The 26,417-nt window shown below is 34.8% G+C and overlaps 1 protein-coding gene across 2 annotated transcripts in view; it reads left to right on the forward strand.

Annotated features, from left to right (window-relative positions):
• Positions 1–26,417, forward strand: part of VPS50 (VPS50 subunit of EARP/GARPII complex) — a 131,193-nt gene that overhangs the window by 19,423 nt on the left and 85,353 nt on the right. For both annotated transcript variants that reach the window (XM_058525622.1, XM_058525629.1), the window contains exons 3-9: positions 6,115–6,237; positions 7,368–7,439; positions 9,867–9,920; positions 10,738–10,808; positions 11,516–11,633; positions 11,715–11,750; positions 12,904–12,986. In XM_058525622.1, coding sequence (XP_058381605.1) covers positions 6,115–6,237; positions 7,368–7,439; positions 9,867–9,920; positions 10,738–10,808; positions 11,516–11,633; positions 11,715–11,750; positions 12,904–12,986 — 557 coding nt within the window. The remainder of the gene's footprint in view (positions 1–6,114; positions 6,238–7,367; positions 7,440–9,866; positions 9,921–10,737; positions 10,809–11,515; positions 11,634–11,714; positions 11,751–12,903; positions 12,987–26,417) is intronic.

A 26,417-nucleotide genomic window follows, 5' to 3' on the forward strand; every position in this document is an offset into this window, starting at 1 on the left:
TCTTGTTGGATTGTTCCGTTGATCATTATGTAATGCCCTTCTTTGTCTCTTTTTGCAGTTTTTGTTTTAAAGTCTATTTTGTCTGATATGAGTACTGCTACCCCTTAGCTGAAACCTTTTTAAATTATAACCTCAGCGTTATTCCACTAGATGGCAGTGAAAGTCTGAAGAAAAACTGGGTGGGCTTTAAAAGCTATGTTTTATTTAAAACACACAAACAACCTGATGAACCAGCTGCTTTGATGGATTATTATTGTTGGTCTAGTGGGATTTTAACAAAATGTGTCATTTCCTCACGTAATCAGACATCTGGCAATTCATTACAAACTTATATGATGTATGTTTGGTTTTAGGGTATCTGTGATCTTGAATCCTATTTCATTTGGAAGCAGAAAACCTATTTTTGTTCAGTGATTTATGATTTTTATAATACTGATTGAATATTGAAAACTTCATGTTTTTGTTCTTCCTTTTAGCTCTGTATAGATTTTGGTAGCTAAACATTTTTTGCTTTCAATGAGAGCTCTAATGTGTTGTTAACTCTCATAAGATTATTTCTGTTTTTAGAATTTATTATAACAGAATAGCTTTTTTATGTTGACTGATGAAGAAATGAAACAGTTAAAAAGAAGAAGGCTTTGATAAGATTTGTCTTGCTGAACCCAAATTCATGCTTTACAAGAGTAAAATTTCTTCCTTTTCTCCCCACTCCTTCCCATCACAGTGCATTCTGCCATTCAAGTATGTAACGTGAACTGTGGTCTAATAAGCTAAGTACAGAAATGGAAGTTGGTTTGCATTTTATTTTTTATTTTATAAATTTTCTGTGGGGTTTTGAAACCTGTGAAATGAAGATTGTGCATTCATCTTTTTGTTTGAATAAAAATCTACTGATGAAGATGATAAGTTTCCGAGCTGTTCTGTGGGTTTAAAAATTAGGTTAAATTTATTTTCAAAATTAAAGAGAATATTGAGTTTAATAATGGTAAGGAGAACTGCTAAGTTGTCATAACTAACTTTTTTTTTTTTTTGGTGAGTAAGATCAGCCCTGAGCTAACATCCATGCTAATCCTCCTCTTTTTGCTGAGGAAGACCAGCTCTGAGCTAACATCTATTGCCAATCCTCCTCCTTTTTTTCCCCCAAAGCCCCAGTAGATAATTGTATGTCATAGTTGCACATCCTTCTAGTTGCTGTATGTGGGACGCGGCCTCAGCATGGCCGGAGAAACGGTGTGTTGTGCGCGCCCGGGATCCGAACCTGGGCCGCCAGTAGCGGAGCACGCGCACCTAACCGCTAAGACATGGGGCCGGCCCATAACTAACTTTTTATACTTACAAAAGTGAATAGAATTGAAAATCTTGAACTTAGTTTGGTATTTTTAATTAGTGTGCTATTTTGTATAATTTGAAAATAGGGATTAAATGTAAAATCTGTAGTCTTTTTTTTCTCTCCTAAACTTGAATACAGTCCTTTCAGAGATGAACTCTTAAGTGGGAAACTGCTTTGTAAAGTTATAGCCTAGTTCCTTAGAAACCATAAGTATACTGGAAATGTTTTATAACACCTTACACTTGTGGGTTCCAATTGTCTATATTGTTTATATATGTCTATTTATAGACTTGAATCCCTAGTTCTCATAAAACCTTTTGTTGTTATGTTGAGAGGAAAAGTGGCTTGGCTAAAATCAAAGATGTTGACTTAAATTTCTGTTATGATTGTTTTTTTCTTTCATTTTTCATAAAGTTACATTTATGATGTGCATTTTTATGTGTGTGTTCATGTAGCTTTATCTCAGAGATGATCAAAATAGAAAAGTAGGCTAGGTAGTGTTATATGCAGTCTTATAGAGGATTGTGACTGCTGGAAAAGACAGCCTGTAAAATATTGAATAACTTCTTTGTCGTCTACCACTTCCCTAAAGTAATCCTGCTTGGTTTATTATGTTAAGAAGATATTGAATATTTATGCTTACTTTTTTCATATAGCATCTGGCATATTTTATTTTTAGTAAAGGCAAAATATGGTTCTAGAATATACAAAAATATATTGGATTTAAAAAAAATCTCAAATTGTTGCATTTTATTGCCCCTTGGCGTACATGCAGACTCTCCCCCATGATGTTTTTCTACCCTGTGGAAAGCCACCTTCTATTGCTTAATCTGCTGTATGCTTTCCCACTACACTGTTTTTACTTATGGTTTGCTTTAGATTTGTAACTGTATTCCCCCAATTTCTCAAATTTGAAATTTTCCCTCTTCTCCTGTTCTCTAAATGCCACCTGTTCCATCAGATGTGAACTCACTATCCTTTGATGCCCTTCGTTTTGTCTTTATGTCCTTTTTGTTCTGCCTCACATTGCCATTGTTTATTCATCTGACCTCTCCTCTTACTTTAGCAACTATTTGAGGGAAGAGCTGCGTTTTAGTTCTCTTTGTTTCTGTATGACCTACTATGGAGAATTTTTACATAGTGGGAACTAAAAAAAGTTGTTAAATTGAAATATATGATTTGACCAGGAACGGTAAGGTAATAGACCTTTGAAAGTAGGCAGGTTATTTCCCAGTGAGAGTGTGGGAGAGAGAGTTGATTTGTCCTTTTCTGCCATTTGTACCTTTGCTTTTATCCCCTTTACAGTTAATCGTTACTTTAATTGTAGTTTTTCTCCAGCTTTAATTCTGGGATGACATTGATATACTTTTTCTTTATTTTAGGTGTAGTTGATTACCAGCAGCAGGCAAGTTGTAGCACATTTGATGGTCTGTAGTTGTTGACAAATTATTTTTGGATTTTCAAGTTTTACAGAGCATTTATACCACTATTAATGATAATATATATTTATTAGTTGCTTTGTGACCTAAAATTTACTATAAAAATAAAATTCTTTAAAAAATTTTAATAATAATATAATAGTCTGTAAGACTGAAATATTTTATTCCCAAACTTAAAGTATCTAATATTATTGTAACTTTTAAAAAAAATCACATATTTTAACATGGTATAAGGAGTTTCATTTGTTATTGTAGTCCCTAATTTTGCCTTTTAAATTTTTTTGTAGGAAATCTTTTGTTCATTTTGTTTATGTAAAATTTTGCCTCATACATATTCATTGGCTTGCAAAATTGGTTCTGTTTTAGGTGAAGAATTATGTATTTTTGTATATCTCCAATCCCAGGAAATCAGTTTATAGAATGGCAAAACTATCGCATAATTATGTTAAGAATATGCAATCTGGCAGTTTCTGTTTATTTTTCTAATTTACGTGCATAAAATATCCCTAAAATCATTTAACGTTTATTGTTATTTCTAGTTAGAAGAAAGAAACCTTTCATTAAGAGTTTGTGGAAAATTTTGACTTTTCCTTTTTTTATTCTTATATTCCTTTTTTAAATACAATTCACTGTGTAAATTTTAGTTTGATCAGTGATTATTATCTACAATGTATGTTGGTGCTGCGGAGCATAATGATGGAGAATAAGGAGAAATCTCGGTTCTCAAACAGTATGTAATCTGATTAAACAGGCAGCACTGACAGCAATGAAACATTTAGAGAATGATTTAGGTAGAAGCAGAGTCTTACTGCCAACAGATGCAGTAAGGTCAAAAGGAACACGGTGATCGAGATTCTAGGCAGAAGGGGGGTTTGTCTGAATGAGTTCAGATGTATGTTTTCACACAGGAGCCGCTAAGTTATCTGAAGGGAGAGGATATTTTATAGGGATATAGTGCTGGGTATTTGTTTTGGATTGAATTCTACTTTGTGTGCTCTGTTTCTTTTTCTGCCTTTCTTGGCTTTATCCCTCTCCTTAGTCCTGACTACTTAGAACGTCAAATGTTACATGATAGTTCTTTGCATTTATATGGGTTTGTCTGCTGTCTGTGATATAATTGCTTAGTTCTCTAGGAAGGAGTGGCATTTGATCTTTTAAATACCTATACAGATTGTACTGTTTTTACAGATTCCTCACATTTGTGAAACGTACACTTGTGAGATATTTATAAATGAAATCAAGTTTTCCCTTTTGACAGTCTTAATAGCTTTGGATATTTGTTTCACTGTCATATTGAGTGTGTGTGTGTATGTCCTTTATAGGTGAAAAACAACAAGGCATGGAGAAACTAAGTTGCCCAAGGTTAATGGCAAGGTTGCAGCTAAAACCTAAGTGCCCTTACCTTTAGATCTATCAATTAGATAGTGTATGGAGAACCTCAGCATAGAGTTATATGCCATAGGCATTTATACATGTAAGATGAAAGTGCTTGTCATTGCAGTCTGTTTGAATTTTTGGCTTGGCTCCATATCTATGATTTTCTATCTTAGCAATTTTTATAATCTTTACTTTTTTTTTCTGAATGGTACCAACTACATGCATTTGCTAGTGGTGCTATGGAAATCCTGCAGAGGCAATATTGCCGTATCCTCACTTGGGCCTTATTACCCGCCTCAGTTTGCAGCATCTTCAGCTGGTATTTCAAATGCCTGTGGACTTTTAGGGAGGGGATTGTTAGGAATTTCTGATCTCTTTTTCCGTTTTATGTCTCGCTGTCATTTCACATTTCCATGGGATGCAGGGAGGTTGCCTGTGGATAGGCTAGTTGAGAACCCTTCCTCAAGTGGTGTAGGGTGAACCCAAGTCTGTTCCTCAGCGCCATTGTCCAGGGTGCTGCACAGATTAGTGTGTTGTAAATAAACCCCCACAGGAATACAGCTCCCACTGTTAGGATGCTGGATTTCTTAACTGTACTCAGAGTATCTGATTGCATGCTAAGTTGGTGATGGCTGTATCTTTGACCTCTTTTTGTTAGTGTATTTTGTAAGTTGAGTTTGTACAGAAGAGGCATTTTCTTTTCTGTGCACTTCTAATTATGCAGGTTTGATTTTTATATGACTTTACCGTCTCTTTTAAATTTATTGGAATTTTAAACCGTTAACTATTCTCTGGAGTTTCAGATTTATTGCTCTAATATTTTCTTTTAGCTTGAATCTACTAAGAGAAGATAATTTTATAGTTAATAATTTTATAAATTTAAACTATAAAGTCTAAAAGATATATAAGCTAGGCTCTTTTTTTAATAAATGAAAACTATGCCCTGCAATAAAATAATCTAGAGTATCTCTATTTGGAAAATAATGACCTCTAATTGACCATATAATTTTTGTGTATTTAATTAGTGATGATTCATTAAAAATTTTTAAGTATTATTTTAATGACAGTAAAATGGGTTTAATACTAGTTTCTTTTTACTTAAATGTATTTGAGATTAATTTGAATAAAAAAATTGAATGACGAAATTGTTATATGTCTATAATAATGTCTTGATTAATTAGTGTGGTAGAGAGTGGGTGTCTGAATTAGTGAAATTTCCAGTTAACTGAAGGTTTATCCAATTATGCAGTGAAATTGCATAGAATAAGGATGCTGACGTTAGGGGTAGAGGTTTGTCTGTCAAGCTCTTTTTAGTTGTATAAATCCATTGAAGCCCCGTTCTCTATCATTAGAAAGAAGGCTTTTTATCACATACAGAGCTTTAGGTTCATAATCAGGTCATTAATTGAAGTATCAGTACACTTTGAAGGAAGCCTCATAGAATTACAGAGCTAAACTTGTAAACCTTTCCTGGACCCAATATTTCTTAGCCAAGCAGTGAGATTTTCAGCAGAAGGAAGGATGTCTGCTGCTCAGGGTTCCGATGCTTATTGTGACTCCAAAGTCATTGAGATATTGTTCCCTGGTTGTCTGTGGTGAGACAGATTTTAGAATGTTGTTAAATGATGAAAAATGTGTACATATGTAATATTGTGTGTATGATAGATATATTAGGTAGTCACTTTTTTTCCCTTTGTTAAACATCCAAGTTCTCTCAACTCCTCATTGAAACACAAGGAATTGAAAATAAAATCTGAATCTTCAAACTGGCTAGTTTTTTCCTCAACAGATGAGTAGTTTTTAGTGTTTGACTATTTCCTAATTTTCCATGAACTTTCCTGTTTTCTATCGGTTTGTCTCCTTGGTCAGAATGGTTCCCAGGAGATTTGTGACTGTGATTGTTTATTTCCACGCAGATAGAATTCTAACAACTACAAGTACTATAATTGTGATATTTTTTTCTTAAAGGAGGAATTCCGAGAACTTCGAGAACAGCCTACTGACCCTCTAGCTGAACAAGAACTAATTAATAGTATTGAACAAGTATATTTTTCTACGGACTCATTTGATATTGTTAAATATGAGCTGGAGGTAAAAAAAAAATTTCATTAGAAACCTATCTAAAGTCTATTTTGTTCAGTGATTGAATTTGTAAGTGAGATTTGAATGCTTTATAGCGGTGTTATATTATTTTGATACCAAGACTGGTCTGTGATGACCATATTGTGATTAAATGAACTGTCAGCATTGTTTAAAGATGAAATTATTTTTAAAAATGTAAAATTAAGTGCACCTGTAGAATATGAGTCCAGGAAACATTTCTGTATTTTTGGTTTTTAACTGTTAGCATACAGTATGTGAGTATGCTACCTCTATCTTATTTTATATTGGCTAAATATGTTTAGAAAAGCTCTGAGACTTTTAATCATGAATGTATATTTACATACTTGTTTAGTCATGGTAAATACCCCTATGCCATAATATTTACAACATTGGCATTTTAAATTTATAGGAACTGCAAAAAAAGTAAGAATAGTAAAATTTGGTTTTAGATAAAACCAAATGCTGTATGCATATGCATTTTATATGCAGTACATACAAAGTCAGTCAGTCCCCAACTCATTCTGAAGTTTCATCAATTAATTTACTGAGACTTGGAGTTTAACTTGGAGTTTCCCGTCTACACAATGGCATGCGTGTTTGTTAGTTCCCCATACTATCCTCTGAAAGCCAGTGTGTAATCTAGAATGTACTCCAATACCTGCCACTATCACACTGTAGTGCTTAGTTACTATTCATAGTATTTCAGAGGGGAAATATGTTTTGGGTTCTGTCGTAGACAAGTAGAGATGTACCTGTTGCTGGTAGAGTAGAGGATTAGGGTTAGAGACTTGCTCACATTCTTCTCTTAAGGTCTTGGAAGCAGTGTCTCCCAGCCTGGGGGCCATGGAGTTTCCTAGAGGTTGGAGGCAGCAAGAGTGGAGAGAGTAGGGGTGAGTGAAGGATGGAACTTGAGCACGAGAGGATTGGGTAACAGAGATGTGTAGGCTCTTGTGTCTGGAGTCTAGTAGGGAAACTGGGGAGGACAGGAGGAATGGACAGGAATGGGATGTGATGCTGTTTTGTATGCACAGATTGTAGTTCATAAATCAGAGGTGTGCAGATAAATGAAACCAAATGAAACAATTTATTTTTTACTCTTCATTTATCAATTTTTTTAGAAGCTCCCTCCTGTTCTCAATCTGCAAGAATTAGAGGAGTACAGAGACAAGTTGAAACAACAGCAAGCTGCAGTAAGTAAAAAATACATTTCTTTCTGACGAAACTGTAAATGAAACACAGCACAGAGGTGTAATCTTTGTAGATCTTTATGGTTTAATTAATATATTAGCATATTAAACAAATCTTATTATTTAACATGACTTTGACTCAAATGATACATTTATATTAAAATTTAATGCCTATTCAGTTGCCCTCACATTACCTTGATAGATTTGCTTCTCTACCCATAGTTTTGTGATGGAGTTTTCTTATCTCAGAAAAAAGGCCCCTACTTGTCGTTGAAATAGGTCCAAAGAGAATACAGGGCTAAGATTCAGAAAGTCTGAATTGTGTGACATTTACACACACAATTTTTAATTGTGCGACACTGGGCAAGTCAGTTAGCTTTGCTAAATCTCTTTTATTTTATCCGTGAAGTGGTAGGTTAAGCCTGCATTTTCTCTAATGCTGTAAAATTCTGTGATTCTTTATTTTCCTCGTGTTAGGCTGAACTCCTTTTATAAAACTCAGACTATATTAAGATTAAATAATCGTGGTATGTTGTCCTGTTAATTTTTTTTACTACTAAAGAAGCAATAATAATAAATTTATCTATTTGAATTTAAGATATGATTTTTAATAACACATCTGATAAATAAAGGAAGATACACTTCTCTTTCTCTTGTATTGTACCTGGAGGTCTCAGCGTGTGCTGGGATCTCCCTGGGAGTAGCAGCAGTGGTGTGGGGAAGGGAGTTGAGCACTAGAGGGTTGTGAAGTAAAAATACGTCGTGCTTTTGGAGAGATTTCAGTGAATGGTGGCGTCTTTTGCCTTCCCTTGGTTTCAGCATGTTTAAATATGTACTCCTCCATCTGTGTGCTTTATGTGGTAGTATTCTTTTGGAAGTGAGCCCCATCACAAGGGCCATGTAGCATAGTGACCTTGGGAATTTGATAATCCTGGTCTTGAATCCTGGCCTTGCAATTTACTAACTGTGGGATTGTGGGTGAGTTACTACTTTGTTTCAGATTACTCATCTGGAAAATGAAGAAGCATGTTACCCATTTTAATAGATGGTTCTGAGTACTAATTGAGGTAATGTAGGAAAAGCACTTAGTACACTGCCTGGCACAGTGCAGACTAACAGTAACTACATCGTCTATTTTTTAAAAAATACCCAATTTGGTAAAATTAGGTGGGTTTCTGTCTGTGTACATCTATACAAGTTCATAACTGTACACATCTATACATATCTGTACAAATTCAAAGCAGATTAAGAAAACATGAAAGGATTAATGCCTAGTTGAATGTGCATGTAATGTTTTGTTTTCAGTAGGCCTGAGGAAGGGGAGCCAGTTGTGTTTCTTGAGCAGATATTCACTGAACAGCTTCAGTGTGCCAGGCTTCATGCTAGAAGTGGTGCCTATGTAGTGTAGTCCGGCAGGGGCCGCTGAAATTGTGAAATAGGAGCCTTGTGTTCAAAATCATTATAATTCTAACTTGCATACTTTAACAATACTCATTGTAGGGGCCCAGCCCCGTGGCTTAGCGGTTAAGTGCGTGCGCTCCGCTACTGGCTGCCTGAGTTTGGATCCCGGGCGCACACGACGCACCGCTTCTCCGGCCATGCTGAGGCCGCGTCCCACATACAGCAACTAGAAGGATGTGCAACTATAACATACAACTATCTACTGGGGCTTTGGGGAAAAAAAAAAGGAGGAAGATTGGCAATAGATGTTAGTTCAGGGACAGTCTTCCTCAGCAAGAAGAGGAGGATTGGCATGGATGTTAGCTCAGGGCTGATCTTCCTTACCAAAAAAAAAAAAAAAAAGAATACAGACAAGAAAACAGGCAATTGCAATAAATCATTAAAAAAAAAACACTTATTGTATTGACCAGTGTTGACCAAATATTGTTATTGTATTGACCAGTATTGACCAAGAAAACCTTAGCTATCTTCATAGCACTCCAAAAAGCACTTGTTTTCAGTTTTTCGGAATTAGAGGACCAAATTACTGTTTGTCTTCTTAAGTGGTACAAAGGATCTAAAGGGTGCAGGGACGTTCTCTGTTTCCCAGATATTGTTTCCATAAATTTACTTGATTAAACATTTCTTTATCTTAACAAGTTCATCTTTTTAAATCAAATCCTCTACCCTTAAAAGTGGTTACACTTCTGTGCACGTTAGTTAAATCAGATAGTGATACTCATATTATTAGCGGTAATAATGACCATTTATTGAGTTTCTGTTAAGGACCAAGAACTGTGCTATGTGTCCTAACTCCCTTACTGATTTCATAGCCAGAGAAATGTGTGTGGCCATAGCATGCCAATTTCTGCTGTAGAAGTTGTTGGGAAGACCTATGGAATATTTTTGCAAAAATTTTATAAGTAAAATGTAGTAGGAAGCATAAGACTTTTTCTTTTATTTCCTTTGTTTGCTTGCATGTTCTTATAGGTCTCTAAAAAAGTAGCCGATTTAATCCTTGAAAAACAGCCTGCTTATGTAAAGGTAGGATAATATTTGTTATTTTTAATAGTAAAATATTGAAAATGTTTGAGTGACTTATGTTTGAAACTTGAAATATTTTAATTTATTCTTTTGTCTTTAGTTCTGTAGCTTCATATTGACTCTATTTGGGGGGGGGGGGTGTGTTTTTCTCTCTTTTAGGGGAATTTACCAAACTGAAGAAGTGAAGGAGTTTTTATATTGATTTTGAAGTAATCTATTTGGTTTTCCAAACTTTAGCAGGGCCAGTGAAAATTGCTTCTATGTTCTTGGTAACTTGTAGATCATTAATAATGATCACTCAATGGTGATATAACAGGCTGCCTTTAAAATGTGATAAAATTGGTACTGTCTAGTTGAATCTGCCTTTTCATCAGAAAATCAGAGACTTCAAAATCCATTGAAATATCTAACTGTTCAAAAGAAGACATTCATTGTCAAAGCTTCTTAGCCAACAAATCATGTTTGTCATATCCTTGATTACCTTGTGAAGTTCTGTTGGGTAGAAACATTTAAACGGGTATATTATTAGTATTTGTTTATATCTGTCTAAAACAGGTTGGGTCTAGATTTCCTTACAAGCAATGCTGACTAAATATTTTGTCACATGCCGTTGTGAAAATTAGTTGAAAGTAGTTATTTAAAATAATTTTGTGAAAAGAATACCAACAATTTTCAAGTTCAGGTATTTTTGTTGCTACTTTGTTTTCCAAGCAGGCTTTTCTTTGAAACCCACTCAAGATTTTGTTTAGAGTACCATACAAATAAGAGAGAAAAATTACATGCCTCAAACAGTAACCTACACCTAATCTTTCCACAGGAACTTGAAAGAGTCACGTCTTTGCAGACAGGTCTTCAGTTAGCTGCCGTTATCTGCACAAATGGGAGGAGGTATTGCATTTGATGATATTTTGTCTTTAAGCTGGAAAACATTTCAAGAAAAGCTGTGAAGCTATCATTGATAATTGATTTTTTATTATGGCTGTGGTTTCTAGAATATCATTCATTAACAACATATATTATGATCTAAAAAGTACACGAAGAAGGTATGTGGGAAATGTCTGTAAATCTGGTTATGGCTTAAAAATATTACTGTTTTTGTATTGCTTATTAGATCAGTGCTTCTCAAACTGTCTATGGTGAAGGACCAGTGTTTTTTTCTTTTCTTTTTTAACTTCCAACTCGTTACAGACTATTATTTTTGTAAAATGCAATAAAAACAAATTACTAGGAAAATGAAATAAAAAAAAAGCCAACCAAACACATACAAAATACAGTCCCAATTTTTTATTATTAGATTCATCAAGCATAAAATTATTCTGTCAGCTTTTGCTCTAAGTGTTTTTAAATGGTGTTTTCCATTTCTGTCCTTTTCTGGTGGTGGACCAGGAACAGTCTGAGGATTGGCACTAGTCCACCCACCGTGCTTTGAGTAATGCTGATTTAGACTGAGCCATTGAATAAATTTGTCAATTAGTAGTCACAATTCCCAATTATAAGAGTAATCCAGGATACTACCTCATTAGTTGCCTAATTGTTCTGTGTGAATAGTATTATTATACTAGAAAAATTTAACCATTTATTGTTCACTTTTGCAGACACTTGAATATTGCAAAGGAAGGTTTCACTCAAGCTAGTTTAGGCCTTCTTGCAAATCAAAGGAAACGTCAGTTGCTGATTGGACTTCTGAAATCTCTGAGAACTATAAAAACATTGGTATACACAGGTTACTTTTTAAAAATTAAAGCTTAATTTTATGGTTGAAACAGATTTTACCTTTGATTTTTGTTTTTTCAGCAAAGAACAGATGTGCGCTTAAGTGAAATGCTGGAGGTAAGTTAACAAGGCTTGGAAATTTGGTGATCCTAATAATATTAACTAGAAAAATTATAGTGAAAAAATTTCAGCTGTGCATTTTCCTCAAATTGGTTTATGGTATAAAGAGCATTTTTAGACATGTAAACCTACTTGCTCTAAAGCATTTTTCTATTGACGTAATATACTCCATTTAGAAAAACTTATTTAGGGAAATGTTTACTTTATAGCAACGTGAGAATGTTAACTTTATCTTTTGATTGTATTTGCACTCAAATAGCAATAAAATTAACTTTTGCATCTAACATATAGTAGTGATTTAAGGAAATGTCATATGTTAGTTATTTTGGTATCTCATATATTAATTGATTTTCTGAGTGAGCCATCTGTTTTCTCTTTGATGCTTCTTAGCATTCTCTATATACTTCTGTTATACGGTTCACCAAAGCGTAATGTAATATGCATGTTTCCCCATAGTACTCAAGCTCCTTCGGATAGGTACTTTGTCATCTCAGCATCCCCAGTGGTTTGAATTGCATTTGTTGAATTTAGATACGAGGTTAAGGAAAAATTTTTTATGGTTTTCTGTATAATCACTGTATTACTTCCAAACTATTACCACTAAACTAGGGTTTGAGAAATCCATATGAAAAATTCATTTGGCATTAAGTTACTGTTTAGGTGATAAAAATATTCCGAGACTATTAATTAATATTCCACTTTTTTCCGGATTTACTTATTTAAAAATATTTATTGATTTCTTGGTGGTAGAACTGTTGAATGTTGATTACAAGCAGAATGCATATTATTTTGGAACATTTTATATAAACATTACTGAAAGAAGATATATTTACAGTTAAAGAACACCTTCCCTGTGAAGCAACTTATAATTCTATATAAGCGTTATCCACATATCATGGTCTCAAAGGGCTATTACTGTGTGTTTGAGGGAACAGGATATTTTTTATATGCACATATTTTAGGCCTGGAGCTAGATGCCTCTTTGTATTTTATTGTTTGTCTATCATTGGTATTCCAATCCTTATTTAAGAGGAATTAAAATTTTCTAGTTCTGTAACTTTTGGATAGAATATGAACAGAGGTTTGTTTTTTTCAAGGGCTTTAAGAAAAATGTTTCCAGTCTAGTGACTTCTGTTGTTGTTATCTTAAGGAGGAAGACTATCCAGGAGCTATTCAGTTGTGCCTGGAGTGTCAGAAAGCTGCCAGCACTTTTAAACATTACAGTTGTATAAGGTAAGGTAATATAAAATTTTTAAAGCTGACTCTATTGTCAGTTTTTATGTAGGAGTTGTGTAACATACAATGTTAATAAACATTGAGAATTAATATTAAGTGCTATGTTCTAGTTTAGCATTCTTGTTTATAAATAGGTAGTACAATAAAATCGTAAATAGTAATTCTTAATGTGTGAAAGATTAGATACTTTTTAATCTTGCCCCTTTGTGTCACCTCATTGAAACTCTTTTTTTTCATGTTCTTTCCAATCTGATTGATTTCATTTTTATAGAGTAGTAGAGAAGAATAAATTCATCTATTAACATCTCCATTGCATCTCTTGGGAATTCTTCCTCCTTAACTTTGCCCAGCTTATAAATATTGAGAATGTTATTGCAGTGTGTTTGTCATATCCAGGTGGTTCATGTGTTTGGCTCATCATGATAAGAATTCTTTTGGAAAATTTAAGTGTGACTTCCCTTTATGTGTAGTAGTGACCTTTGTAATATTTAAGTGATTATGTATTTCATGTGTTAGACCTTTTGTTTAATTATTTGTAAAATTTCCAATGTAAAAATGGCTGCTGCATTCTTTGCTATTAGTTCTAACTTTATTAATGGATTTTTGGTCTGCGTAAAATGAAAGTTTTGTGTTACTGGCGACGGTACCTTGGGGAGGCTGTAATCCCCAGGTGTGATTTCCATCATTCCTCTAAAACCATCGCAAATAAACATACAATCTAAGTAAAATAGTGTGCTTGACAAGCAAAACTAGTTTCGAATTAAATTCATACTTATTCTAGAATATAGCCCCTCGTATGGAAATTCTGGCAGTCAGTGAGCATGTCGCACTGATGTTGTAGATGTTGGTTGCTAGTATCTGAAAAATAAAAGGATTATGAGAGCAAAACATTAAATTTTTTCTTTTAATATACTTTTACATAATGAGTCTCTGCTGGGTATAGAATAAGGGCTAGACATATCCCCCCTGGAGATGCTATTTAAATATTTCTGGTATTTTTTTCTTTAGGATCATGTGTATTGAAGCAACATACTTTTTATTTGATTAGGAAATACATAGTTGGGTAGTACCAGTGATATTCTGGTTTTATCCATTTTGACAGTGATGAACTGTCACTATTAAAAACTTCATTATGTCCTTTATACTGTTTAGATTAAATGAATAGAGAAATAGCTTTAGTATGTTGACTCTATTTGCAAATTTCTAACAAGGCCTAGGTCCTGAAAAAATATAACACCAGTTTAGTTCATTTTGTGGTGATACATCTGTTAGAGTGAGAAAAGCTTATTTATGATTGGCTAAAAATAATTCAGGCTGTTATATATTTACTGAGTGTTTATTATATGCAAAGTACTTTGTTTTGGAATTGGCTGTATCATGATGAACCGTAGATAATGTAATCAATATAATCCTGGTTTTCTAGAGTATGTAATCTATCAAGAAGGACTTGGATTGACTTAGGCACAAGTGCGATGGGCCTTAGAAGGAAGTTGAGCATACAGTGGAAGCATTGGGATCTCAAGCTCCTTAGTGGGTCAAGATAAGGAGGACGTGAGGAGGAACAGAAGAAGATAGCAAGGCCAAGATATGAGGGGTTGTGGATGTGAGATTACGGGTATCATGAGGTCTTTGTTGCAGAGATATCAAGCAAAATGAGGACTGAAAATATCTATCTATTGGATTTATAGCGACAAAGAAATCCGAGTTGTTGGGGACAGGTTTCATTGAAATACAAGTGTAGGATGAGGATATTTTATAAAGAGGAGAGATGTGGAATTGAGAGGGAGAAACCTGAATATTTGAAAATTGATGGGAAAGATGGAGAGGTTGAAAATAAAATAGAGAACATAATAATACATTCAGACTTTGCAGGGATTATGGCAGAGCTTGACTTTGAAAAGGTCACTGTCTATTCTAATAGGAGAGAATGGGTATGGAAATTTGGTGGCAGGAAACTGAGGGAGCAGGTGACATGTTGACACTTTATTTTTTCCATTAATTAAAAACTTTATTTTAGCTATGCTAAGGTAAATATTTTACTTGACAAGAATTAATTGTAAAAAATGTTTTTGAAAGAAATTCTGCCTTGGGCTTTTTAAAATTATGAAGTGGTGTCTAAGTACTTTTTCATTAATATATGTAGTGATACATGGAGGAGGTGTAACTACAGTTATCTGACCTGGTGAAAAGTTTTGAAATTGAAAAATCTGTAATGATGATTTGAATTAGTAATGGTTTTATTTTGGATAACACAGTATATAAGAAGTATGCTGTGTTTACATATGTGAGTCATGCATGTAGTAATAAGAAACTTGTTTGTCTTATTCTCTGAAAATAGGTAAAAATACATGTGCAAATACATTAAAATGCCCCAAGGAATTCATTGTAATGGGATTTTACCTTAGGTTTCCTGGGAAAACCGTTAGAGTGGTGTTTTTAACTTGGTGATTTAGTGACAACGTCAGAGTGACTCAGAGAGCGGAGCTATTAGTTGGAATTGTTTGGTGGTGATGATAGCCCCTCTACCAGCAGTTCTTCTCGCCTCATCCCTGCACTGTTTCCTTTGCTAGCCACCATTCATCCTGCCTAACCCTAAAGGGTCCCCTTTTCCCTTCACCTCTTATTTTACTCTTTTGCTCCTAGTTGGGAGAGCATGAGAAGTTAATGTGATATGTGATATAGTGATAGAGTTAGTTGATATGTGGGACAGGTTGAGTCCACAAAAATGAAAAGAATTTTATTCTAACTTCCTTTTGTTTTTATCTTCATTAATTAGATGCACCTTTTTTATTTTATGCATTTATTTTTCTTTCCTTGGCTCTTTTTCCTCTGATCTTCTAAAAACAATACTGTACCTGTTCTTGAGCTCTCTAGTTGGGCCTGTTCAGACATGATTCATTAGCACTTTAAAAAAAAATTCATTTAATTTACCTGGAGTTGTGGAATTTAGCCAAAGCCAAGATTTAATTTTTGCTTGGACCTGAGTGAATCAGAGTGAAAAATCATTTGACATTCTGGTAATCATAGGAATAGTAATTAATGTCCAACTGACTTTACTTTCATTTTCTTTAACATTTAAATTTATTCTTATTCCTGTTGATGACTAGACAATCATGAAATATATTCCCTTTAGAAATCTCCTTTAAGAGAACCACTCCACGATTCAGAGCATTTCTGGATTTTGTATATATGTATATACACACACACACACACACACACACGCACACGTACACACACATGCACAATATATAATATATATATACAGAATATAGTATATATATTATAATATATATAAATTTTTTTTTTTTACATTGAAGGCAAGTTCATATGTATAATGTATCTGCTCATCTACTTGCTAATTTTTCCTTGGTAGATTAATATGTTCCTCTTTTCTTTCCTAGTCACATTGCTCATTTGTTGGAAATAAAGTTTTTGGTAGAGGGCAGAGAGGTCTTAGGAGTAGATTACATGGAACAACTGAGGGCTGATTCTTAATGATTCTGAAAGTAGGTAAAACAGAATTTACATATTTGCCTCTGCATAAGGAGGCACTGACTGCATACCTAGTAAGTCTCAGGTTTTATGACTATGTAGTTTAATACATGAAGTACCAAGTAATATCATGCATCCAGTTGGTTATGTAGGGGAGGAAGACAATTCCTCCACCCTCTAGGTCCTTCTACCTGGTCTAAGAATTAAATTGACATGAGACAGAATAATAGGAGAAAATCAAACAAAGTTTTATAACGTGTATACACGGGAGAAACCCAGGAAAACTGAGTAACTCGCCAGAATGGCCAAAGCCCACCACCTTAAACACTGTCTTCAGCTAAAGACGAAGGACGATGTTGTGGGTAGTGGTTTGGGGCATCAGAGGGGAGAAAGGCAATTCACATGGAGATGGGAATGCAAATGTTTGTTAAAGAAGTATTTGCTGGGCCCTCTGTAGACAATGTGAACCAGGAGACACACATTATATTACATTACAGTTATCTTATGGTATTAGCTCCTTCCTGGAACAGGCCTTCTATCTTAAATTCTTTTAGGCAGTTAGGGAGAAGGTAAAAGTTTCTTTCAGAGTCTTTTATTCTTAAAAATAATCAAGCCAAAGAGACATTTTGAGGTGGCCAATTCTGATCCCTCACAATTGAACAAAGAAAGAAAACAATGAAAGAAAAGGTACCTCTTCAGTACCTTGTGTCTTCCTTGAGATGTGCTGTTTTTCAGCATGTTTAATAAAAGAGACTGTACCACCAGTTTTGTTCACTTTTATAACTGACAGGGAATGTTTTTACATTATTTGACATTTCTTGAGTTGATTGACAGAGTCATATAGTTGGGATTTACTGGGAATAAGAATCAGAGTACGTTTATGTTAAAGTATATCTGAATGAAGCATTTAATTTCTTTTTCACTTGAAAGTTATCTAAATTAGTTTCAAGAAAAGTTATTTTTAAAAATCAAAACTGCTTTATTATTTTTTATTTTGTTTGAAAGAAACTACTTGAGTGAACCTCAGAGCATTCTGGATTATGCATGTTACCACACAAAATTGGGGTTCTCTGCCCAATGTGCATAAAACAAGCCAATTAATTACGGCATCAGCCTTTAGGAAAAGAGGTCAGCTTTATTCTACGAGATCGATCTGCAGGGAGAACAGGTAGCATGTGCCCTCAGATCTGTCTTCCTGATTCAGGATTTGGGGTAAAATTTAAGAGGTTAGGGAGAACAGACTAGCATGTGGACATGCTGGTGGGACAGGTTTTGATTGGTGGGCTCAAGCATTCATGGTGAGGTTTTAAACATTTATGACAGGGTTCTAAACATTTATGACAGGGTTCTAAACATTTTTCACAAGGTGGGGAAGGAATTTTAACACTGGATCTTCCTGAAAGAGGGACCCGTCGCTTCTGATAAGAGTCCGACTTTCGAGTTCCAGTCATGTCCCAGTCCTTGGGTTCAAGTTCAGTTGTGTCCTGGTCCTTGAGTTCCGTAGGAAGGAGGATCTTTGGTTCCGAGGTCGTTTCAGGTCACAATTTCTTCTTTTGCCCATGCCTTGGCCACATGAGTTTGCAGATTTTCTGAAACGCAATTCTTAATCACTCTGTTGATAAGAGGTGGTGTTAGTTGAACTGGTCCTGGAGCGCCCGTGATAACATGCACTGAAAAGTTTGCAAACTGTCAGAAGCAGTGTGTGGAGTACTGTACTTTAGCACAGACAGATGTATTTAATGTCTCATAGTCTTTAAAATATTATTTTATTTTTTTCTCAGAATATGATTTTGACAGTTGAATGAAAATTATAGGTTGTAGAACTTTATATCATACAGTAATGAACATAGCTTTTAGGTACAAATACAGCAGTACTAGGGATTGTTCCTCCCCTCTTGCCTTTGATTTCTTTCTAGCAGGATGTGCCTGCTCTCTCTTTCTCTAGGCTCAGGCAAGGGGAAGGAACCCAGGAATCCTGCCTGGAGTAGTGTTTGAGCAGTGAGTGTTTCTGCCAGTCACCAGGCCTGCTTAGTTAGACCCATGCACATGTGTAGATCTAAAGTCCTTGTCGCTGGGTTGGCTTGGGCCAAGTTATTGATACCATGCTGTTTGGACACTGCATGCACTTCTTATCTTTTATTTTAACTTGTTTTTCTTTGCCTCCCTACCCCATGCAGTACCTTTTAAAAATATGTGAAGTAAAATCTACATGTGGCAAAAACATAATATTTAAACAAAAAAGGTCTTAAACAAAAGGTAAAAGGCTTTTCTTTCTGCCCCACCCACCATTCCCTTTCCTACTCCTTGGAGTAGACCACTTTTACAGCTTTTAAATTTTTTTCCTAGTAGATTTCATTGTAATTTAAAATACTACGTTAAAATATCTTTTTCCTAATTTATCACTGTAGATGTTGTTGATACTGTTGACTGTTTACTCCCTGTAATAAAATATCAATAAGAGGTAGGAATTTGTCATACTTCCTTTTATTTCCTTTTCCTTCTCTGTCTTCCATGTTTTGTTAGCGGAACTTGTTATTTTTTACTTTGTCAAGTTTATAACATTTATTTTCTATTTGTAGCTATACTTAAATCTTCTGTGCTCTTTCAGTAGGTTACTTCTAAAAAAATTAACCTAATAGAAATCATATTTGCTGTATTATGATTATCTAAATTTTATTTTCTGTAGAACTGAGTAGAGTTGATACTGGCTCGACGCAAGGTTGACATAAGGGAAGCAATGTTGTAGAAAAGAAACCATAGCGTAACTTTGAATGACCTCTGACTAACTAACCCCGCTGGATATGCACCCTCTAGGAGATCTACCTGCTCTGTAGATTTTATGACCTCTGCTTGTGTATATACCTTCCAGCTGAGAAAAAGACAGTAACTTTGTTCTTTTGAGTTCCTTAGGAACGTGATGACCCCTGGACAGAGAGTCTGTGCTGATAGCCATCAGTGAAAACTGAAAGATCTGGTGTGGCAACTCCAGAGGGTCTGTAACACCAGAGGGTCAACATTCCTAACCCCCTCTGCTATAACCCCCTGGCTATATAACTGCCTCAAGATTCTGTGCCCCACTTAAGATGGTTCTTTAGGACAGTAGTCCCCCCATCTCCCGATTTGCTAGCTTATTGCTTAATAAATGCCCTTTCTCTGCCACCATCTCGCCTCTTGACTATTGGCTTTTGTCTTGCGGCAAGCAGATTGTACCCTTTTTGCAGTAACAGAATGATTGAACTTATAAAAAAAGGAAAAGTAATCCTTTGTCTCTAAATGAAAATCAAAATCCATTAGTGTTTTTTCTATTTCTGTTGAACATTTTTCACTTTTTTTAGGTCCTCCTCAGTTGCTATCATTTCTTTATAATATTCCTTTTTTGTATATTCCTTTGTCTTGTTTTGTTACCTCTTTGACAATTTATTTATTTATTTAAAGCTTCAGTGCATCATTATGTATCCTACAGTGCATGGTTGTGTATCCTAGTTGTTAGTTTAGTTCTTTATGTGAGGTGCCACCACAGTATGACAACTGACAGACGGGTGGTTTGGTTCCACAACTGGGAAACAAACCCAGGCCGTGGTGGTGAGAGCATTGAATCTTAACTACTAGACCACCAGAGCTGGCTTGAGAATTTTTTTTTTTTTTTTGTGAGGAAGATCAGCCCTGAGCTAACATCTGCCAGTCCTCCTCTTTTTTTGTCTTTTTTTTTTTTTTTTTTGCTGAGGAAGACTGGCCCTGGGCTAACATCCATGCCCATCTTCCTCTACTTTATATGGGACGCCGCCACAGCATGACTTGACATGCGGTGCGTCGGTGTGCGCCCGGTGCACGCCTGGGATCCAAACTGGCGAACTCTGGGCCACCGCAGTGGAGCGCACGCACTTAACCGCTTGCACCACGGGGCTGGCCCCGAGAATTTTTTTTTTAATATGGGGCAACATGGGAGGTAAATTTTCAGATTTTGAAATGATCTTCATTTAGTCCATACACATGATTGAAAGAAAAATTATTTTTTCTTAGACAATAGAAGGCATTGTTCACTTGTGTTCTAGCCTCCTATTTTATAGGACAGAGTCAGATGCTATTCTCGTTCTCATTCCACCATAAATGGTGTCTTTCCTTTAGAGATTTTTAGGATTTTTCTCTTTTTACTTGATGTTCTAAAATTTCACCAGTCATCTAGAAAAGTCATCTGTGTCAGACTCTTTACTCCTAGATGACAAGACAAGAATGAAGTATTATTTAATGCTTATCTGCATGAAATGCTATGTTACTTGTTATACCAAGAGCTTTTGGAAATTTATTTTTTCTCCGGGAATTTATATAATAGGCAGTTAACAGGCAGGACTGTGGGGTAATATGCCAGTTAAGAGCACAGAGTACACAAACAAAAGACCATCAGAGATGTTCATGCTGTGAATGGCTCACTTTTTATACTCCTGCAGGAATGGGAAATATTGACATTTATAGGAGTGGGAGTAGAAGCTAGGCACCATTGGCTAAGGTAGCACTGACTATACAGTAGTTCTGAATTAGATTTTAATAAGATTTTCTCACTAAAGCTTTTTTTTTTAGCTTTTAAAAATTGTATCATGATCATGGTGATAGTGATGATGATTATGATAATAATATTTGAAATTTCTGTGGCCTTTATTATGTGTCAAGCACTATACTAATCATTTTCCTTACCTTTTCTTATTTGGAATTTACAGAATATTCCTCGGAGGTATTGTTATTGTCTCTATTTTATAGATGAGGAAATTGATGCTTTGTAAAATAAGTGGCAGACCTAGGATTTAAACTTAGGTCTGTTGGAATGCAGAGCTTGTTGCTCTTAACCACTACTACACTATGCTATCTACTAGTGTAATAGCTATGATATACAGTGAAAGCTCATGGTCAGTAGGCCAATGTTTATTATTCTGCTCCAGTTGCTGGGTTGTATACTTACTAGAGTTAATTATATTTTTTTCCTAAATCTGTTGTTTCTGCCAGTTGTGTTTGTTACTATATTTATATAGTTTAAGTAAATAAACTAATGAAATTAAACAAGTTTTTGAAAGTAAGTTGAATACACTGGAAAAACAAAACATACTGTTAAAAATAAATTTCCTTTTTAATTTGTTGGTAGATGAGACAACTCATAAAAATTGGGGGATATAAGGTGATTTGGCATTTGGATTGTTTTGCATTTGTCTTTAAGTTCCTACTTTGCCTTAGAGAAACTGAAACTTGAAATTATAGGCAATTTATTTGTGATTTGGCCCATATGAGAAGTTAAAACTGCAATCAAATGAAAAGACGCTGGCTGTAAATCAGAAATGAATGAATGAAGTACATTTATACAGTTGTAGTTAAAATATTCAATACACGTGTAAACACGCGCACACACACATAAATATTCCTATTTTAACTTTGATCAACTGACCAACTAAAGGGTTTTCTGCTGAACTGTAACACAGACTTAGCAAACTTTGTCTTTAAAGGGCCAGAAAATAAATATTTTAAGCTTTTTGGGCCATAAGGTCTCAGTTGCAACTATTCAGCTCTGCCCTTGTAGCTCAAAAGCAGTCATAGACAATATGTAAACAAATTCATGTGGCTGTGTTCCAATAAAACTTTATTTAGAAACATAAGCTGTTGGCTGCATTTGTCTCCTGGGCCTGATCTCTGCTCTAGAATTACAATTCATAAAGTTTGGAGATGTTTTGAACATCATTCGTATCCTTAGTGATGGACTCTGAGTTTTTCCTGTGGTAAATGATTGTGTTCTGGGTTAGGTCAGGGATTTCTGAACAGAGTGAGGACAGAGATCTGGATAGATCCAGACTGATCTTAGGAGTTCTTTTACAGTCTGCTCATGGTTTGAAGGATTATGTGGACACCTCATGGTACCTCAGGGTTGTTGGTTTAGCTTCAAAGTGTTTGAAAATCAGGTTTTCTTTGGGATCTGTTGATAAACTCTTTGCCAGCTGTGAGTAGATTGAAACCACTGGAAGAGACCTCTGATCTAAGCAGACTGGAATTTCCAGGGGCTGTGGACATATACTGGAAGTATAAATTTTACTTAAGTTTGTTATTCCAGAAGTTTAGGACTCTACTGAATCATATACAAAGATGTGGTAATTGGGTAACTGGTGTTCAGCATATAATAGAATTTTGAAACTTTAGAGCTGGAAGCGACACTTTGGATCTACTCCACTTTTTTATAGGAAACTGATGCCCAGAGAGATTAAGAGATTTGACTTAAATCACATGGCTCATTAATAACAGACCAAGGAAGGATCATTAAGATGCTGATTACCTGTCTACCATCTTGTCTTTCTATATAGTCAAATCTGTACAAAATTTTGATTTATATGCCATAGGACTCATTTTGCAGAGCTGTATGTCCTAGATCAGCTATTTAAAAGAAGACTATTAATTAGTTATTTATACATATGTTATCTTTAATATTTTATGTGGTGATGGTAAAAATGCCACCCAAATTGTTTGATTCATTCCATTCAGCTTGCAAATAGCCTTTAATAGCTTTTAGCTTTCCATCTTAGAACCAATAATTTTCTTGACCATAATATAGCTTTTATTTATTCAAATGTTTATGACTAGATCCTTTTAACATACTTTTATTAATTGACTGAAATGAGTTGAATTCATGTTTCTTAATGATGGCTAAGAATTTCTTTAAAAGCTGTACAGTTAATATGTCCACTCCTTAATCACATAATTTTTATATATGTGTTTTTAATTAGTAGTAAATTGCTGTCTAACTACAGTTGTAGATTTTGAAAGCATTTTTAATAAAACAAAAATATTTGATTTAAAGATTTTATATTTAAAATCTTCTGCATACTATTTACATTACCATGTTTGTATTAACTCTTAATACATAGGCTATAGAATCATTTTAACCATTAAATAATAAAAGCAATAAAAATGTCTAGATTTATGATAATTTTATAAATAAACACTAAAGTCCTGAAGCTGAAGAAATCATTACTCTTTCCTATGAATGAGTTTAGATATATTTCTTTTTCCTCCAAACACAAAATATTCCCTGAAAGGATATGTTTACCAGTTGTGACCTAGCTATTATTCCAGGTATTCTTGCCTCTCCGTATCTGTGTCTCTATCTTTAGCCTTAGGTGAGCTTCTGAGCCCCATATGATAGAGGAGTGTAAGTAGCTTTAGCTCTACTTAGCTCTCTTTTCTTTTTGCTAAGGCACCTGTAGACTCAGAGTCTATTGTGGTTCTTTTTTTTTTTCTAAAACATTCTCCTTTCTTTTTTTTCTATCTCTATATTTATTGAGGCAGAAAATAGGGGCTAAAAGGAATAATGGTAAAATTTTACCATTTTTGTTTTAATTGCAAATTTGATTCAGCAGATATTTATTACCTGCTCTGAGTCAGGCAGTGAGTTCATTTAGCCCTAGGGAGTCAGTTAGCCCTGGGGAGTCACTGAAGAATAAGCCACAGTCTCTGCTCAGAGAGACAGTCACAGATATTCCTTACTATAATACAAGGTGCTGTAAACAGACTGTTGTGAAACTTAAGGGAACAGTCAGTTAGGAGGGGAAGACTTCCTGGAAAAGATGACATTTGGATTGGGCCTGGAAAGATAGATGGACATTTGCGAGTGAGAAAAGGAGAAGGTATGTTCTAGTTATTGTGAACATTATTTGCAATAACAGAGGGTGTGAAAGTCTGGGGTTTGTTTGGGGAATTGCACAGAATCCACATGACTAAAATATAGTCACTGAAAAGTGAATGGAAAGTTAATTTTTCATGTCAGTTATTAAGAGTCTTACATGCCATACTAATTTGGGGCTTTATCCTTGGTTTAATGGGGAGCCACCAAAGGTTTTAAAGCAGTGGATTAATGTGATTTTATTTCTGCTTTACTTAGGAGCTGCAAACACAGATGTCTTTAGGGACCAGGCAGGTAACACGTATGTGAAGTTGCCAGATGTAAGACAGTGGGAGGTGGTGAGGCCCTCAGGACTGGTCAGACCTTGCCTAAAGCCTTTTACATACAAGCTATTTGAAAAGACTGTCTGCCAAATCAAACAGAATATTGACCAAATCCAATCTGAAGTTAGACCCCTGCTCAGAGCTATCCCTGAAAGCTTTTTGGAGGATGTTGCACAATGTTTGGTGTACAGTAGGTTGATAGTGTTTGTCAAATAAATGGATGGATGGATTAAAGGGTGGGGGTGTGTGTGTTGTCTACAGAGATTCATTAGGAGGCTATTAAGATAATTCAAGCAAAAGGTGATAACGCTTGAGTTAGGACACAAAATGGAGAAAAGAGAAGCATAGGTGGATGTGAGAAATACTGAAATGGCAGAATCATCAGGATCTGATTAGTAGTTACATATGAAAAGAGGGAAGAATTAAAGATGATTTTGAGATTTCCAGCTTAGATTGAGTGGGTGGTGATGATATGAATCAAAAGAGAGAGAGCATGGGAGAAGGAACAACTCTGAGAGAAGATCCTGATTTTTTGGGGTAAGGGAGTGGGATGAGTTATTTAATTCTTTCTAAGTGCTAAATCATCATCATGGCTATCTTTTCTGGGGTCTTATTTTGGGGCCTTCAGCTCTCATTCTTATTTTCATTCATTTATTATTTTTTGGACAGAAATTATCCCAGAATCAATTTTGTAAGGAAAATCTCAGTCCTGCCTGCAACCTATATCTGTGGCTGTGGCTATTTTTCAGGCATAAATCCTGGTTAGAGACCTTAATTTTTCTAATAAGGTATCAATCCTACACTGGTGATTCTCAAAGGGTATAGTTTTGCTCACTCTCAGTTTTTACTAGCGAATATAATCTCCAATTCTCAACTTGAATCAAAAGCGTGCTTATATGAATAGTGTTTGTAGAAAATGGCCTAATTCCTCTAGATGTTTGGACATTTATCTTTGAGACCATCAAAAGCTGGGTACTTGTATTATTATTGGTTTTACTTTTCTGCCAAATTGCTTTTCATCTATCTATTTCTGTGCATCTATATCTATATATATCACATCACTCTGGTGTTATCTGCTCAGCTTGTATTAAAAGGCTCTATAAGAAGTAAATGCAAGGAGTCCATGAATCCATTATTGTATATTCTGTAAGGCTTTTGCCAAGGATGTTGGCCCCTTTATCAAGACTCTGGCGAAATTTTCTCTCAGAATTTAATGCCAGAAAAAGTGATTTTTGTCTCTTTCTTTTGTTTTTTGTTCTTTTTTCCCCTTGAGTTACTAGTGTGTTTTGATATTATGGACACTGAATTGTGTTCTGTGGCCCTCCCTATTTGCTTTGTACTTGGGGATTCAAATTTATAATCAAATAACAACCGTAAAAAACTTTGTACAATTTTGGTGTACCAAACTACATCTTTCACTTGTTCTTAATATTTTATTTTACTTTTGCCTTACTCTTTTTTGTTAAAATGTTTTTGCTATGATTGTATTTATTTTGTTAGATATCACAGATCTTTTTTAATAATGAGATATTATAATTCAAATAATATCGGTTCTGTTTGTTTTTTTAACTGACTTAGGGAGAATTAAAGGGAACAAAATCAGATTCAATCACATATCCTAAGTGAATAACTCAGTAAACTTTTACAAAGTGAATATAGTTATGTAATTACCTCCCAGAAATAGAAATAGAATATTTCTAGTACCCCAGAAACTTCTTTCATGCCCCGTCTCAATCATTATTCTCCCAAGGGTTCTGGCTTCTGTCACTAATGTTAGTTTTGCCTGTTTTGAATTTTATATAAATGGAATCAGACAGTATGTACTTTTTAAACTGACTTCTTTTGTCCAATATTATGTTTTTGAGATTCAGGTGATACATTTTCATTGCTATAGTATTTCATCGTATAAATATATCACACTTTAATTGTCCATTTAATTATTCATAGACAATTGTGTTGCTTTAA

The sequence above is a fragment of the Diceros bicornis genome, chromosome 3 (assembly GCF_020826845.1).
Source record: "Diceros bicornis minor isolate mBicDic1 chromosome 3, mDicBic1.mat.cur, whole genome shotgun sequence".
Taxonomy (NCBI): Eukaryota; Metazoa; Chordata; class Mammalia; order Perissodactyla; family Rhinocerotidae; genus Diceros; species Diceros bicornis.